The sequence below is a fragment of the Strix uralensis genome, chromosome 3 (genome assembly GCF_047716275.1).
Source record: "Strix uralensis isolate ZFMK-TIS-50842 chromosome 3, bStrUra1, whole genome shotgun sequence".
NCBI classification, from domain to species: Eukaryota; Metazoa; Chordata; class Aves; order Strigiformes; family Strigidae; genus Strix; species Strix uralensis.
Window position 1 is genome coordinate 8292663 of NC_133974.1, and position 16487 is coordinate 8309149.

Here is a 16487-nt window from a genome sequence, read left to right on the forward strand (position 1 = left end):
TGTTATGGGAGATTTCTGAAAATGATTTAAAGCGTTCACTGTTTATTCTTTAAAAAGGGTAATACCTCATGAATGTAGCTATTAGTATTTTTAATTTTCAGCTAGAAATACAGTTGTCTTCTTTCAAATACAGTAAAGTGTGAGGCGGATTTGAACTTAAAAAAAGCATCTTAAAGTAATTCTGTATATGATTTTTATAATTGTTGACTTTTTTCTCCCTTGTGTTATTATAGCGGACTACTTTAGAGAGAAAGGTAGCTGAATCAGCAGAAAACTTGAACTTCATCAACCTCAGAAGGACTGCTCACAAGGAAATAAAGTCTAGAATTTTGAAGAATTATCCAGTTTAAACCAGAAACTACTGCTTTACAACATTCCAGCTGCTGAGTTTCCTTCTGTTTTTTCAAGAACACTTGAGGGCTCACTGCTCGTAAGAGGACTACCCTATGCTTCTATCATCTAAGTTTCTGAGATGAATTGAAAGTAATGTCTTCAAGATTTGGTTTAAGATGTTCTGCTTAATGCTTGTAACGTTGTCTTTTAGCCTGTTTCCAGGTAAGAAAATTATTAATCTCCCTAAACAAAGAAACTTCTCTCATAACATTAAAGCATAGCATCACAGACCCAAGGGATGAAGGAAATTGTTACATTAACAGATTTCAGATTCTCCTGTACATCTTTCAATATTACAAATAAAACACATTTTTAACATGTCAATTTGCATTGTAAGTGATCGCTGTAGAAAGTTATTTTAGACTGTGGTGGATTGCAAAGTTCTGGGAGGAGGGACAACATCACCACCAGGCTTGAATCAGACTGTGTGTACTATAAGACATCAAAGAATCCACATTTGAGTGGAGCCATTACTGTACAGGGGACAGCAGAGGCTCTGCCTTGTCACCAGTTGAAGAGCCGTCTCCAGAAGACCAGGCTTCAGGATCTTTTCATCTGAAGAAACAAATAAATTACTAGCTCTTGGAGTCACATGAGAACAAAAGAATTTTTAGCTAGATTTGATTCTAAATTAGTTTAGTTTCAAAGAAGAGTTTAAAAGCCTGAATCAAAAAATCTCAAAATCCACAGGACAAAAATCCACAGAAGAATTGCACACATGGACAGACGTATGATCTATCATTTTTAAATATACTGGAGTGTCAGTTTTATTCCCTTAGGACACAGAGAAAGGCATGATCTGATCCTTCTTCTGGGGGAAACAGCAAAGCTCAGGGAAGAGCTGTGATCAGGCAGCTAAAACATCAGGTGGAAATGCATGGAGCTGAAAGACATGACCCAGTAAACTTTGAACACTGCAGTCTTACAGGAACAAGAGCACTATAAAGCCTCCTCAGGTGGATATATAGCACAAGGACTGTCACAGCTCACGTGCCCTTAATGCAATTTAAGTAAATCCGGTCTGCATTACTCAGAGTTCAGAAATCAAACCATCAGTTCAGTGTTCTGCCTGGGAACACACAAATAACGCACACATCCAGCGACCGGCACAGCCAAAGCATTGCACCAAACCTCCCTGCGTTACGGGGGGAGCGGCACATCTCCACCTCAGTGCCAAAGGCAAAAGTAGATTTCTACCTCAACCCGTGGAATAAACCAGGTCCGTGGGTAGAAACACTGTTGAGATGTTCTAATATTTCTGACTCTGCTCGCGTCTGTGTCTCTGAAGTAAAACACAATCTCGTCCTGTTCCACCCCTTGACTTGCTGGGGAATGGCTGACAGCAAGGGCAGAGCTGGGAAAGGAGGAACTGGGGTCAGACTCTGCTCCCGAGGACAGCCCGGGTGCATTCCTGGTGTGGAGAACGCCCTCCCTTCTTTACAGGAAAAAGGTGAGTCACAAATTGTGCTCGGGAACCGCGTAACTTCTTTAAATCGTTGTTTTGGGCCACTGCTGGCAGATCTGACAGTTTGAAGTTGTTGCACTTGGTTGGAAACTTGGTTTTCAGTTCCTGCCATTTTCTGTGCATTTGTAAGCAACGTAGGCAGTCAGATCCTCACTATATATATATATATAATTTTTAATCTTTGTGGGTCTGTTCTAGCAACAAATACAAGCATTTATAAAAATGCAGGTTAGTGGACTGTGTTAGAAGAAGGACAAAAGCTTCTTTCACATCTTATTTTTAATTGACTCAGTTCGGACACAGTTAAGAGAGCAGAAGCATCTGTTGTGGGGTGGTATCTGGTGGGCTTCTCATTAAATTTTTGTGCTAATACATACAGATTTTGTGGGACTGGATTAAATAGTTCTGCTGAAAACAACAAATAGCCAGCCTCTGAAAGAAAAGCCTTTAAGTTACACTTTATATGAATAATTGAAAGTGTTTGTTCACGGTAGAATAGCCATAGAGCACCACCCCGTGGGGATTTACATTCCTGGGGTTTCAAGGTGTTTAACATTCCACATTTGCAGTCTTACAACAAATATTAAAGTATGTACTTACCTTTTTGTGTGCAGATACCATAATGCAAGAGATTTTTACCGAGGGTGTGGTGGTCTGTCACACAATGCTGTTTACCTGAAGAGGCTCTGGCTTGCAGCCCACCCTGCGCACGTCCTTGGGCGGCAGCCATATACTGTATTCAGTATAGTACTAACTCTCGGGAAGTAATACAGTTGTTCCCGTTGTGATTCTCTCTTCTTCTCATCTCCTTCCACCCAGCACCCAGGGGGCAGAGGGAAGACTGCTCCAGATTTGATTTTGCCAGGCGGGAGGAGGCTTGGCATCTCAGCCCATCTCAACAACTGCTGGTGCCAAAACTGAGGAACCCAGGAACCGTGTCTGAGGAGTTACTTGAAAGACTCCTGCAACAGCAGGACCCTCCACCAGAGCACATCGGGCACACAGGAATCACCTGCTGAGGCAAGGGAAATAAATAAGAATTTTAAAAATCATTTGTTACCTTTTGTACGTACTAACCCACTGCTGTGCCTTTGTGTATCTTCAAGTTGTCGTCTGTGGGCTGAATCGTAAGACAGCACTTAGGTGATGTTAGATGTGTCAAATTAAGGCTCTTTCTGCTGAGAGTTTTAAAATCCCATGTATGTCTACTATTTTAAGGGTCTGTGTCATTTAGTCAGTTGAGCACTGGGGCCCTAATCATGCAGGAAGTCCACAGCAAAGGATTTTATTTTCATTGCATGCTACTTTTTACCGTGGGAGGCTTTATGCAGGGTTAAGTCCTGTGACTTGATGCAAGGTGATCTTCATGGTTTGTGAAATGGCTTTTGCAACAGTATGTTGTATCCCATTATTAATATATTTCATTGCATTATAACTCAGCTTTCTCTGGCAGCTCTCCCCTCTTCTGCCTTCGAACTGTGTCACAATTTGCATTGTCCATCTGCAGAGTGGAGTGTGGAGCTGTGGTTGCTGATACTGAGATTTTCCAGCTGTGCATAAGTGTGCCTGCATTCATGCCGGGTTTTTCGGTTTTCCAGAGAAAATGTTGGCAGCCTATTTTGATTGCCCAGGAGGCCCAGGAAATCTCTATGTGAAAGAAGTGGAGAAACCACATCCAGGAGAAGGAGAAGTTCTTGTGAAGGTCTCTGCCAGTGCTCTTAATAGGGCTGATTTACTCCAGGTATATATATATATGTGAAGCAGATTTATGCATGTGACAACTATATCAAATTTTCAAGCCCCTACCTGAAGTCTTGACAAATCTGAAGAGTTAAAAGAGCTTGGACCTGGTGAGCATTGGGATGGGAGAGTTCACAGGGCTGAAAGAGATATCTGTTGATTCAGCAGATAAATGTTTTTACCTGGGTCACTGCAATGTTGGGGTGGCAAAAAAAGGCAGCTGCCTTTCAAGAAAAGATGTAAAACTGGAGCTCCAGTCTTTCTAGATGCTTAGACCATTCTCTGGGCATTTGATATGAACATGAAATGCTCTACTGGCTCAGTTCCAGCGTGGGGAAATCACATTCAGATTGTTAAATCTGAGCTGCTTTAATTTGAGCTGAAAGCCACGCTCTGCAACTGGGGACCATAATACCTCCCCAGCATGGATTGGCATAGACAAAGGGGACTCGCAAGAACCTATTTGCACACAGAGTTTTAAGAATAAAACATACTTTGGAAACAAGACGTGTTGCCAGAGGATAGAAGATCCTCAAATTACTGGAACATTTGCACAGTGCAAAATCACGGTTAAATAAATAGGAATTCAGGTTGGAGGCATGTGAGTAAAATATCACAGGTCATTACACTCATTGATGTCTGGCTTTTCCTTCCTTGCCCTCTCTTTTCTTTTGTTTTAGAGGAGAGGGAAGTACCCTCCCCCCAAAGGAGCAAGTGATATTTTAGGCTTAGAAGCAGCTGGAAGTGTGGCTGGGCTCGGACCTGGCTGCAAGGGCCGGTGGAAGACTGGCGATGCAGTGATGGCTCTGCTCTCCGGAGGTGGCCAGGCAGAATACGTTACAGTACCTGAAGGCTACCTGATGCCAATTCCGCATGATATGACTTTTATTCAGGCTGCAGCCATTCCCGAAGCCTGGTTAACAGCCTTTCAGCTGCTGCATTTTGTAGGTGAGAAGTGTATTTGCAAATCTGTCCCACCAAAACAGCTCGTCTTCCTTTCTGTTATGAAATCCTCTTTGTTGCCTCCATCTGAATGCTGTTTGCCTTTGAAGAACTCTGTCGCTCCATTCACACGGGTCAGAGTCCAGTATGCCAGACCCAAATCCTGAAACCTTGACCACATCTCCCCAGTCACAACTTACTCTGCTGATTGCATATTTACAAGGAAGGATATGGAAAGATGGTCAGTTTTTCTTTTTGTCTGTATTTCTCAGATTGAATGGCAATTTCCATTAAGCCTAAACCCTGAAATAACTTACATGTTCTCCAAACAACTGAAAATGCATCCTACTTCTAAAGATTTGACTTCACTGCAAGCATGACCATATCATGTACTTTCTCACTAATTGCCTGTGGATCTACAGTAGACAACATCTTGTACCTTGTTTCACAGAGACATTAATTGTAGGTAAAATCTGCTCTGAGCTGATTTAAAACAGATGTAAGCACACACTCTTCATTTTGAAAACGTGCTACAGAGGCACTAACAGTAACACTTGCCAGGGTTTTGCTCAGTTGACAAATATCCTTCTTCTATTCTTCAAATATCCTGTTTTCAGCAGTAGCACCTAGAAGCTCCACTAAAGAACAGGAGTTACAAACAAGTAACTTTCCTGACTACCCAAAATGCAGACTCGCTTCGAGCAGTTTTGCGTCCTGGAGGCCTGTGGTCAAATAGGACCACGTACTCGGTGCCTCACTTCCAGCAGCAATCAGTGGAACACAAACAAATGTGTTAGGGCAACCGGTAGATAGTAAAATGAAAGTTAGAACTGGTCTGCCTTTCTACCCAGCACTTCGGGGTAACTCAACTTCGTTGTTGAGTGATGTGATTTCTCAGTATTAACATCCTCTGAGTCTGTTTTCTGTCGGTGGCAGTGGACAGTTCTGGTATAAAAAGGCTGACTGCACTCACCTAGACAGCTTGTTCACAGATGCCCAGAACTGGACAAGGCCAAGCTAAAGCCATTCCACTGAAGTCAGTAAAATGGAGTCCTGTCGGTACACTGCGAGTTGTGTTAGTGCTGGCTTTGTTTCTTTTATGAAGGATACGAAGATGTAAACAAATCCCACTCAAGGGCATCTCTTTCAGCTTCCTCTTCAGTGTTTTCCACCTGATCATGTTTTAATCCAAAGGTGAAGCCAAAAAGGTGAACTTTCCCCTTACGTCCTCCTTCAGGTAAAGTACAGAAGGGCGAGAGAGTGTTGATCCACGCTGGAGCTAGCGGAGTTGGCATGGCAGCCATTCAGTTGGTAAGACTGGCAAAAGCTATTCCCATCGTGACAGCAGGAACTCAAGAGAAACTGAAAGCAACAGCAAACACTGGAGCAGCTGCGGGGTTCAACTACAAGAATGAAGATTTTAGTGAAAAGGTCTTGACATTCACCCAAGGTAAGAACCTCTATGTGAAAGACATGGTTACAGCTGAGGAGGAGTGCGTACCTCCTAACGTAAGTGCGCATACACTCCATTCCAACTGTCACCTCAGTCGGTGAAGGAGCAGACAGTAATGACCCCATTAGTACAACCTAACATACTATTCAGCCCAAGAATGTATCTTTCTTTAGTGTAATTGTGCTCATTTCTGCATGGACTCTCTTTGGCTTTGTGTTCATTTGGGGCATAAATATTGTGCCTGTGCTATTGTTGCCTCCACAAGGAACTGTGGGACCTAATCCTCATACTTGTCTTTGTGTTTGGATATGGAAACAAAATTTAGTTGTCTGTTAGAAAAATTTAGCTTTTCTAAGCATTTGGGATGATTTATGACAAAGTCTGCATCTGGATATCTATGGTTCTTTTTTTTTTTGTGCCTGATTCTAGAATTTCTTACAAGCTGTGCCAGTTCCTAATTCCAGTAGGAAGATTTAAATAGGAATTGCAGGATTGATTCTGTACCTATAAAGAAGATTTTAGTTTTCCCTGAAATTCTCCTACCTTTAATGCAGCTCATTGCTGAAATCTTTTCTGTTTCTACTTGAGGTTCTGGAGTAGATATTATTTTAGATTGTGTTGGTGGCTCATACTGGGAGAAGAATCTCAACTGTCTGAGTACGGATGGCCGGTGGATTATTTATGGACTACTGAGTGGAGGTGAAGTACATGGAGATTTGTTTGCAAGGCTGCTTTCCAAGAGAGCGAGCATCCATACAAGTCTATTACGATCACGAGACAAGGAGGCAAGTAATGGCTATCAACAGGGTATACAGCTTGACCTTAAAATCGATGACAGTTTTGAGAGTTTTCTTTTGATATCAGTGTTAAAGCTGAATCTAACACATCATTACCAAAAAAACACCACCATGAACTGTTACTACGTACTTTGGAAAACATTGCAAAATTAAGTTATAATATACCTTTTCTATTTTTATCAAATCCCTCCCTTTTACAAATACTGAATCAGAGGAATGATACCCAAGACTTCTTAACATACTTCATGAGTACCATAATCTAAAGATTTGGCCTAAGGATAAACAAAGCTCAAGTGATCAGGCAACTTGATCAAGTTGGGGCTGGAGGAGGGGGAAGGGAAAAACCTATATTAAATCATTTTTCAAAGTAGAGACTGAGGCTATTTGGATGCCCAGAAATTACCCTGTAAAAATCATGTGGAAAATTCTCAGATACTACAGTAAAAGACAGCAGTGCAGAGCCCTAAGATAGATTCTGTCCATGGTCTAATTGTTCTCAAGAATTTTATCAGTTTGAGTTTAAATGGCTCTGCACTGAGCTTACACCACTTGCTTGGAGAATTTAATTGAATTAAAATATAATTAATCTAAAAGTTTTCTTGTTTGTAATTTACCTGTGAGATGTTTACATGTCTGTCTCACTACGCAAATGTCAAGTCTCCCCGAGAACTGTGTACATTTTGTAGCTGTGCTTAAAGAGATACCTCTATGAACAAAAATGATTGGAAATATCTTCAAAGTGCTTTCATTTTTTTCTGTAGTATAAGGAACGGCTGGTGAAAGCTTTCACAGAAGACGTGCTGCCATATTTTTCTGGAGGAACCTCCCCTCATCTCCAACCAGTTGTTGACAGCATTTACCCTCTGCACGAGATTGCAGAGGCACACAGGCTCATGGAAGAAAACAAGAATATTGGCAAAATTGTCATCAAAATGCCTGCTTCATCTTAAAGAAAGGCCTACTGCTGTAGTTGTTTCGGGGACAAAATTGTTACGGGTGTTTGACAAGCAGAGATCTGCTTCAAATCTGTGATGATTTATTGTGGGAGGATGGCAAAAAGGAGGGGTAAAGCAACACCTTACAGGACGCACTTAATAAAAAGGTCCACATTGCAGCTGTGGCAACCGCGTCTTGAGTAAGTAAACAAAATGCCAGTGAGCACTTCTCAGCGGAGAGCAGCCTGCCAGGCACGGATGGCCAGTCTCGGCTCCGAGTTCCCTTGCCTCCTGCTCTCCAGAGCCTGCTCACCTGCCATCATCACCGGCTGCGGCCCGGGCCATCTCCCCTGACAGGAACCTGGCTGGATGGCCGGGCCCAAAGAGTGGTGGTGAACGGAGGTAAATCCAGTTGGCAGCTGGTCATGAGTGGTGTCCCCCAGGGCTCAGTTTTGGGGCCACTCCTGTTTAACATCTTTGTTGATGATCTAGACGAGGGGATTGAGTGCACCCTCAGTAAGTTTGCAGATGACACCAAGTTGGGTGGGAGTGTTGATCTGCTCGAGGGTAGGGAGGCTCTGCAGAGAGACCTGGACAGGCTGGAGCGATGGGCTAAGGCCAACTGTAGGAGTTTCAATAAGGCCAAATGCCGGGTGCTGCACTTGGGTCACAACAACCCCCAGCAGCGCTACAGGCTTGGGGAGCAGTGGCTGGAGAGCTGCCAGTCAGAGAGGGACCTGGGGGTGTTGATTGACAGCCGGCTGAACATGAGCCAGCAGTGTGCCCAGGTGGCCAAGAAGGCCAATGGCATCCTGGCTTGTATCAGAAATAACGTGGCCAGCAGGGACAGGGAAGGGATCTTGCCCCTGTACTCGGCACTGGTGAGGCCACACCTCGATGACTGTGTTCAGTTTTGGGCCCCTCACTACAAAAAGGACATGGAATGACTCGAGTGTGTCCAGAGAAGGGCAACGAAGCTGGTGCAGGGTCTGGAGCACATGTCGTATGAGGAGCGGCTGAGGGAACTGGGGGGGTTTAGTCTGGAGGAGTCTGAGGGGAGACCTCATCGCCCTCTACAGCTGTCTGAAAGGAGGTTACAGAGAGCTGGGGATGAGTCTCTTTAACCAATAAGCGATAGGACGAGAGGGAATGCCCTCAAGTTGTGCCAGGGCAGGGTTAGACTGGATATTAGGAAGCATTTCTTTCCAGAAGGGGTGGTTGGGCATTGGAATGTGCTGCCCAGGGCAGGGGGGGAGTCCCCATCCCTGGAGGGGTTTAAGAGTCGGGTCGACATAGCACTGAGGGATCTGGTGTAGTTGGGAACGGTCAGTGTGAGGTTAATGGTCGGACTGGATGATCTTCAAGGTTTTTTCCAACCTCGATGATTCTGTGATTCTGTGAACCTCCACGCTGCGCCCGCCTGCCGGGGATGGCGCCCGCGCCCCTGGGCTGAGGCGGCGGGGCGGGGCGGGAGGCGGGGCCGGGGCCGGGGCGATGGGGACCGGGGGCGTGGCCACGCAGGTCACGTTGCCCACCTTCCGGGAGGGGGCGTGGAGGCAGGTGGGAGGGCGCTTCCGGCGCGGTGCATGCCGGGATAGCGTCCGAGGCCTCCGCTGCGGCGAGTGGCGCGCTGCGTTCCTTGCAGGTGTTTCTCTCCCAGGCGGCAGCCCCCTTCCTCGGACCGCCGCCATGGCGATGCAAGCGGCGAAGCGAGCCAACGTGAGTGCTCTCCCCTGCCCCCTTCCTGGCCCGCCTCAGCCCTCCGGGGCGCTGAGGAGGGGTCCCCGGGCCCGGAGCTGAGAACAGGCCTTCCCGCCCGGTCTGGGTGCCTTCCGCGTCCCCGGCCGAGGGAGCCCGTCCTCCTCCAGGCAGGCCTCTTGACTGGCAGAAACTCTTCAAGTCTGTAGGTGTGGAGGGTTAGAAAAGGACCAGCGAAGCAGGCGGATTCTTTCAGTGATGTTAGCCCCAAGATTTAGCACGTAGGCTGCTGCTTTTAAGGTTTGAAGTGAGTGCTCTAGGTCTAACGCCGTATGTTGTTTCTGCATCAGATTCGGCTGCCTCCAGAAGTGAATCGGATCCTGTATATTAGGAACCTGCCATATAAAATCACAGCGGAGGAAATGTATGATATTTTTGGGAAATACGGGCCTATTCGACAAATCAGAGTGTAAGTATTTTCGTTTTCTTTGAAAAGTTAAGGTTTTTATGTGCTTTAATATATCTGTTGTATGTCAGTAATCTATTGCAGAAGGTAGAAACTGGATTTCACAGCTGAAAGAGTTAAATGCACTTTAGCAGTATCCCTCTGTGCCAAAGGGGGATGTGGTGATATTTCTCTAACTGTGAATTCCTTAGAAAATAACATTGCTGGTAGGTAGGGTGAAAAAACTTGATGTGAACTTAAGTAAGTTGGCAAAAATATGAGAGACTTACTTTCTTAAGTAAAGCTTAAATACAGCTTGAATACAAGCAGTTTTCATATTTAATGAGTATTAGATACTTAACTAATGGGAAAATAGAGATGTTACTATTGCAGCTGGACCTGTTGAGTAGAAACAAATACTAGAAACAATTCCCTGTCCGTTGGATACAGCTTGTTCCCGAGCCACACAGTCTGGATAATGGTGATCTGACTGTAATTTTGTTTTAAAATGCATTGAGGTTATACGTGGCTACAGCAAGTCAGAGGTTCTTCTCTTTAGTTATTTCAAATATTGAAGAACCGAGCTCTGATACTCCTTGTTATTTTCAGTGCTGTCTGATTGTTGTGGATTAAATCATAACTTTATCTGGTTAGTGTTATGTTTTGCTAAGTTTCTAGGGGAAAGAGTTGGCTGAAGCTGGAATTTGGGAAGAGCATTTGAGAACCATAGTAAGGCTGGCTGGAGTATGACACTCGTACAAAAGGATTTTTTTTCCTCTTCTGAGGAAAACTATTTAGGAAGGGGAGGGGGAGGAAACAAAACTTGATGTTTAATACGTAAAAGAAAACATTGTAAGTCACGTTTCAATAGATGTACAAATAGAAATGAAATGTAGGTTATATTTGATACGGGGTTTTTTGTACTGCTTTTATCCGGATGGTGGCAAAATAACCTGCAGCATCTCTGAGTTCTTGACTAGGTTGCTGATCAGAACAGAGCAGAATGTATCCTTGTCATTTATATCACTCTCCATTTCCCCAAGCTCTGAGACTGGGGTGGGTAATTAATCCACAATATGTTTGATTGTTTTGACTATGCAGAACGTAAATATGTAAACAGTTAAACAGACTGAACTTTACCACCCCAAATAGAAGTGCTCATTCCAGAGCCATAGTGATTAAAAATGATTGTTCAGTGTATAGAATAAAGTGAGTTTTACGTATAGAATTGCCTTCAGTAAACAAACAAGGACGGGGGTGACGTACTGCTGATGCTGTGTTGGAATGTGTAGCTAGTGAGATCCCTTTTGACCAGGGAGGGGCAACAAAAGTGACTGGGGAAGTGGCTAAAGGAACAAGGGGCAGCATAAACTTACTGCTTGGCTAAATAGGTGGAATTCTTCACTAATAAGCATAAAGGAGACTTAATATTTAAGGTTTCTGGAAACATGTAGGTTGGAACAGCGTGACAGTGGGACACAAAGAATTAAGGCTTGTCGGGAGCTTTCCATCAGAGCAGTGTGCTGGTGTATGTGTCCGACAGAGAGCCGCGGGCAGCCTCCCCACTACTAAGCCGCGTTGTTTTCCACAGAAAACCTGACATCATGAGACAAGGCATAATGTGGAACTCCCTTTGTAATTCCTTTTGTGCTTTGTGGAGTTCTTATCCCACTCCTCTTCATTTTTGTACGCATCCCGGTGTGGATACATGTAATATCATTTGTCCTCAGGCGTTCTCTTCTAAGAAGCAAGCACTTTAGAGACAGTTCTGGTTATTAAGTTTGCTATAACTACCTGATCTTTTGTCTTTATGAACTCTGCAGTCTCTCTGGGCTAGTTAGCGTTATGTGCCCAGACATGTCTCCTGTCCCCCAGGCAAAGGAAATTGAATTGACAGTCCGGTAGGTGATGGTTGGGTGTCTGAAGTGGTCTTGTACCAGTGGGACTGGTTTGACTCTCTAAATTGACTTTGTGATGTGCCAAGAGCTGTAGTCTGTCCTAGGGAGACATCTGATCCAGACAGCCATTAACTGACAGCCTGATCTTGTACTATTAAATAAAGCAAGCTAATCACCATAATAAAAACCTAAAGTATTTCCAGAAATAGGACAACCCCTGACAGCAACAGCTTCTGATAGTTGTTGTGGAGAGGTGAATTTCCCTTAATACAGCACACGCCTCTGTCACATTTTCCTGTCATCTCTGACTCTGAACTGTAACTGGAGATTGGTGTGGAAAGCAGGAATGTATCTTAATATCTAGAAAAAAAATAAGTTGTTTTTTAGTGAGGTTGCATTAGTTAATCTAACCTGTCACTGCTAAAGACTAATAGAACTATTTCCCATTCATTTTGTTTAACATTAAAACTGATCTTGCTCTGCAGTGGAAACACTCCTGAAACTAGAGGAACAGCCTATGTGGTCTATGAAGACATCTTTGATGCCAAAAATGCTTGTGATCACCTGTCGGGATTCAACGTGTGCAACAGATACCTCGTTGTTTTGTACTATAATGCAAACAGGGTACGTACACTTGGGGTTTTTTTTAAGTTACCTGTGAACATAACTAGCCTTTCCCCAAATTGTTTGAAAAGACAGTTGCTTGGATATTTTTAAGAAATAAATGCAAACTGGTAGAGGGAGTGGATTGGATAAATTGTTAGCATCTTTACTTGGTGACTTGGGTGCAAAAAAAAAAGTGCCTTTGGATGAAGGGTGTAAAAAAGATGTTTCTGGTGAGTGTACATTGGAGAAGAGGAAGCAGGGGCCCTAAAACTGCACAGTTGCAACAGGATGTGAGATCTTTTTTACAGGTAAAAAGCCTCTGGGTTGTGATGTTCCACCTGTTACTGACAGTCCCCAGGATCCTGTGGCATTCTCTGAGGTCAAGGACTAAGCGACGCTGTTTGTGTGTGATGTTGATGTAGTTCATAGTGACATTGGTTGCAGCAACTGGGAAATAACATGTCATCAGATGAGGTTATATTTTTCTTCTCACATCTTTTATTCTGCTAATTACAGGCATTCCAAAAGATGGACACAAAGAAGAAAGAGGAACAGCTTAAGCTTCTCAAGGAAAAATACGGAATTAATACAGACCCACCAAAATAAACTGATCTTTTTGGAAGACTGTTTTCAAGCCCTGCCATTGAGTTCTTGAACTAAACATAGAAATTCTCAATGAAGTATAACTTTTTAAAAAAATTTGATAAGCTGTAATTTGAATCTTTAGATCTTCACATTAGAATTAAATGTAAAACATTGCAAGATTTGCTTTAAGATTAAATCCCCTAAATGCACATGGCTTCTCTGTGTTGTAAGGGTGACCTGGTAAATGCTGCACGACTGCAGCCCTGTTTCTAGTGGGACCTTCCAGGATCAGACCGAGCAGGTTGAGTGTTTCGCACCTCGTGAAGTTCTGCCCAGTCTCCAGGGTGGATTTTAAGCGTGGCAGCCAGTTAACCCATAGAGCTCAGGGGGCTCTGTACCAGCTGCCTACACAGAGGTAAACTTCACTTGCTACTCTCTGAAAATGGAGTGTTACAACTAGTCTCCCTGCCACAGGGATTTTTGTGCTATTTAAAAAAAAAAAGGAAGTATGGTTTGATACTTCATCACACCTGAATATTGTGCACAAATTACTATGCCTTTCTCCCTCTGGGAATGTTTGAAGGAGCCTGACTCCATCACATGATCATCAGGCTGCTGCTTGCTAGAAACCAAGCCCAAATCCATCTTTATAACACAGTTTCTTTTACAAACTAGAAAATGAATAGCCTAACTGCTTAGGTGACTTCAGTCAGAGTATCTTGTTTCCAGTGATTCAGACAAAACTGGTAAGCTGCAGTAAAATAATCTTGCTCTAATAGTGTGTTGCTGCAGGGCTGACAGTGGCGTGCAAGATCTTTATTGCGTGTACCTGGTTTGTACTGAGGTTAGTAGGAGTGACAGGAATACACTTCACATGTTTTAATGTTAAGTGGAGAACACCCAACCAAAATGAGATGGTAGATGATGGCAGTAATTTTAAATACATGTAGTGCGATTGTTTTTTACTCGGTGTGTTTGAACTGTAATATATTTCATGTGCATAAATTGTTAGATGTAGCATCTAGTGGAGGAAAAATTTGACTCTTTTTCAGCACTCAGTCCTATGAATAAAAATTAGTGTGATACAGAGTATGCATAACCAGTATACTTTGGAACTGGAAAAGAATTAACTTCTGCCTCTGCTCTGAACCACCTGGAAGTTGTGTGAACATTGGTAGTTCTCCTCCTGCCTCGGGAGGATTTATTTTCTTGGATGTGATGTTTAACTCCCTGACCAGACAACTTCCAGCCAGTGCAGAACGTGAGCAGATGCAAACATACTTTGCTTGAGGATTTGTAATTTAAATTTTTTCAGTGCATTATACTGTTATAAAGCAATGTATCCATCTCCTTATCCTTAGATTTTTATTGAAATCTGTCACTTAACCATGCTGTTCTTCTGTCTGTTTAGTAAAAAAATAAGTGTGTCTACGTTGTTTTGCTTTTTTTTCATCCAGGCTTGTTTTATGCTATGTTTCTGCATGTAGCCTTTCCTGTTAGAAAGGAAGTAATTCGTCACCTGCGTGTTTGTGATACAGGTAAGAATTTGTAGAGCATCCGTCCCCGTATGTATGTGAATGTTGACGTGTGGTCAGCCCGTGAGTGGTGGGGAAAGATGCCTGGCTGTGGGTACCAGCGTCGAGCAGAGGAGTTGCCATGTGCTGTGCGTGTTGTTTCTCAGCTGGGAGGAGCACGAAGGGTGGTGGTGACGCTCCCAACTGGCTGTTTCACCCCAGAGCAGCAGGGAGGAGGCAGCTGACACGGCTTGGGTGCCATTTTCAGCTTTGGGTGGGTGCCTGAAATCCCACCTTGTGCCTGACCGGGGAGCACCCTGGGGACGGGGCTGCCTGTTCTGCTGCAGACGGGCAGCTGGGACGTGCAGTGAAAAGTCTTGCCCTTATGCTGTGGCTTTTCCACACCTCTGTCCTTCCCGTAAAACTGATGCTGCTTTTTCAGCAAGAAGCCTTGCAGGCCACAGCGCAAGGGAGACTTGGAGCTTGAGAACAGCTGGGGTTGTCTCTGGACTACAGACACGTAAAGCTCTGCCGCGATGTCACTGCTTTCCCACTTGCCCAGCCCTGTGCCGCTTCTGTCGGGTGCAGCTGTGATGCACGTACATTAAATGCAAAGCAGCTGTGATCTGTTGTCGTCCTCCTTAGGTGAGCAGTTACTCCTCCAGTGCCAGCTTGGTTTTCAAGTCTTGCCCATCAGATTAATACAAACCTAAGGCAAAAACCAGCTTGCCTTAAAAATGTTTAAGTGAATGAAATGCTATTGGAGGCCTTGCTTCTGTGTGAACTTTTTGTGTGAACTATGTAGCTTTTTAGGTGTGTGTGTGTATATATATATACACACACATATGCACCATGTACACACATACACACACGTGCCAAACAGTAGGATAACTGGGCCTGTTTACACCATGTGCTGGGCATTTAGAAGGCCCCTTGCTGTAACAGGAACTGGAGGTGCTTGTTACTGAGCTGGATTTACGCTTCTAATAAATAATAATAAATACTGATAATAAAATATCAAAATGCTAATAGTGGTGCCACATGCTGCCAGCCTTGTTTAAAATCATATGCAAATACCACATTGCTTCTGTCAATACCAGAGAGCATGGTGCTTGCACTGCAGTGTCTGTTTTGATGAAGATTTGATGCTGTTTGAAAAACATATATAAAAAGCAATTCTTTAGGGTAATAAGATTAATAAAAATTCCTTCAATGAATCCTCAAGATCAGCAGCTTTTGATTTCTCTGAGAGCTCAGCTGCTGCCTTTCATTAAATATTCCATTTCATACTTTTTCTTCTAGTGCCTGTTCGGGGCTTTGAATGTCCCTGCACATGTAAAATGAAATAATAATTTGTACCTGCAAGACAGAGGGAATGGAAATCGAATGCCCAGAGGATTGTTTTGATGAGGTCTGCTCAAGATTTTGTTTGAAATGTAATATCAAAGGACAGGGAAATGAGTTTAGTTATATGAATGGCAGAGGGGGCAGCAAATAAGGCAGATGTTACCAGCCTTGTACTCTGCATCCGTGCTGGTTTTTGTGTGTGCTCACTTCCCATTTAATTTTTCAGGAAGTAGGGCATGAAATTAAGCCTGGAAGATCATTTTTTTCCATAGATGCTGTTCAGAAATTAGTAACAAGAGCATATCTGATTACACAGGCAATGACAGTAAATTTTTTCCAATCCATTATATAGTGTTAATAATTATATGTACTGTGTTGATCGATGATACAATTAAATAAATTAACGCATTTGCAGTCAAATAAAGAGCTGAAGATTACATTTCCTTGAAGACTTAATTTCCCTAAGTATCACAAAGCACAATTAGTTTTCCTTTCAGATTTTTTTTTTTAATGAAATTGGCATGAAAAATGTAATAATCTCTGCTTCCAACAAAGGTCTCTGCAGAGAAAGGGTGATGAGGGAAGAGAGCTCCATCACCCAGCTGTAATAAGGATTTTACAGACTCGGTAATGGCTGGGTTGTACTGCTGAGGGCAAAAGGAAAGTGCA

The 16487-nt window shown here is 43.4% G+C and overlaps 4 protein-coding genes across 4 annotated transcripts in view; 3 read left to right on the forward strand and 1 right to left on the reverse strand.

Annotated features, from left to right (window-relative positions):
- The window catches only part of PFN4 (profilin family member 4), a 6496-nt gene extending 5859 nt beyond the window's left edge, over positions 1-637 (forward strand). Inside the window, 1 exon segment of the mRNA XM_074863505.1 lies at positions 234-637. Coding sequence (XP_074719606.1) covers positions 234-262 — 29 coding nt within the window. The 3' untranslated portion in view covers positions 263-637.
- The window catches only part of FAM228B (family with sequence similarity 228 member B), a 25329-nt gene extending 22747 nt beyond the window's left edge, over positions 1-2582 (reverse strand). Inside the window, exon 1 of the mRNA XM_074861461.1 lies at positions 2459-2582. Coding sequence (XP_074717562.1) covers positions 2459-2479 — 21 coding nt within the window. The 5' untranslated portion in view covers positions 2480-2582. The remainder of the gene's footprint in view (positions 1-2458) is intronic.
- Positions 1736-7908, forward strand: TP53I3 (tumor protein p53 inducible protein 3). Its single transcript, XM_074861453.1, has 7 exons — positions 1736-1843; positions 2678-2878; positions 3457-3599; positions 4279-4546; positions 5778-5990; positions 6582-6778; positions 7552-7908. The coding sequence occupies exons 3-7, from the start codon at positions 3462-3464 to the stop codon at positions 7738-7740; spliced, it is 1005 nt and encodes a 334-aa protein (XP_074717554.1). The 5' UTR covers positions 1736-1843; positions 2678-2878; positions 3457-3461; the 3' UTR covers positions 7741-7908.
- Positions 7909-9294: 1386 nt separating this feature from the next.
- Positions 9295-14389, forward strand: SF3B6 (splicing factor 3b subunit 6). Its single transcript, XM_074861462.1, has 4 exons — positions 9295-9444; positions 9774-9892; positions 12252-12390; positions 12889-14389. The coding sequence occupies exons 1-4, from the start codon at positions 9415-9417 to the stop codon at positions 12976-12978; spliced, it is 378 nt and encodes a 125-aa protein (XP_074717563.1). The 5' UTR covers positions 9295-9414; the 3' UTR covers positions 12979-14389.
- Positions 14390-16487: the final 2098 nt, after the last annotated feature.

Coding starts and splice junctions, on each gene's coding strand:
- SF3B6 (XM_074861462.1), top strand. CDS start 9,415: ATGGCGATGCAAGCGGCGAAGCGAGCCAAC. Junction 9,445..9,773: donor AAGCGGCGAAGCGAGCCAAC/GTGAGTGCTCTC, acceptor TTTCTGCATCAG/ATTCGGCTGCCTCCAGAAGT. Junction 12,391..12,888: donor TGTACTATAATGCAAACAGG/GTACGTACACTT, acceptor TGCTAATTACAG/GCATTCCAAAAGATGGACAC.
- TP53I3 (XM_074861453.1), top strand. CDS start 3,462: ATGTTGGCAGCCTATTTTGATTGCCCAGGAGGCCCAGGAAATCTCTAT. Junction 4,547..5,777: donor TCAGCTGCTGCATTTTGTAG/GTGAGAAGTGTA, acceptor GTCCTCCTTCAG/GTAAAGTACAGAAGGGCGAG. Junction 5,991..6,581: donor GGTCTTGACATTCACCCAAG/GTAAGAACCTCT, acceptor TTTCTACTTGAG/GTTCTGGAGTAGATATTATT.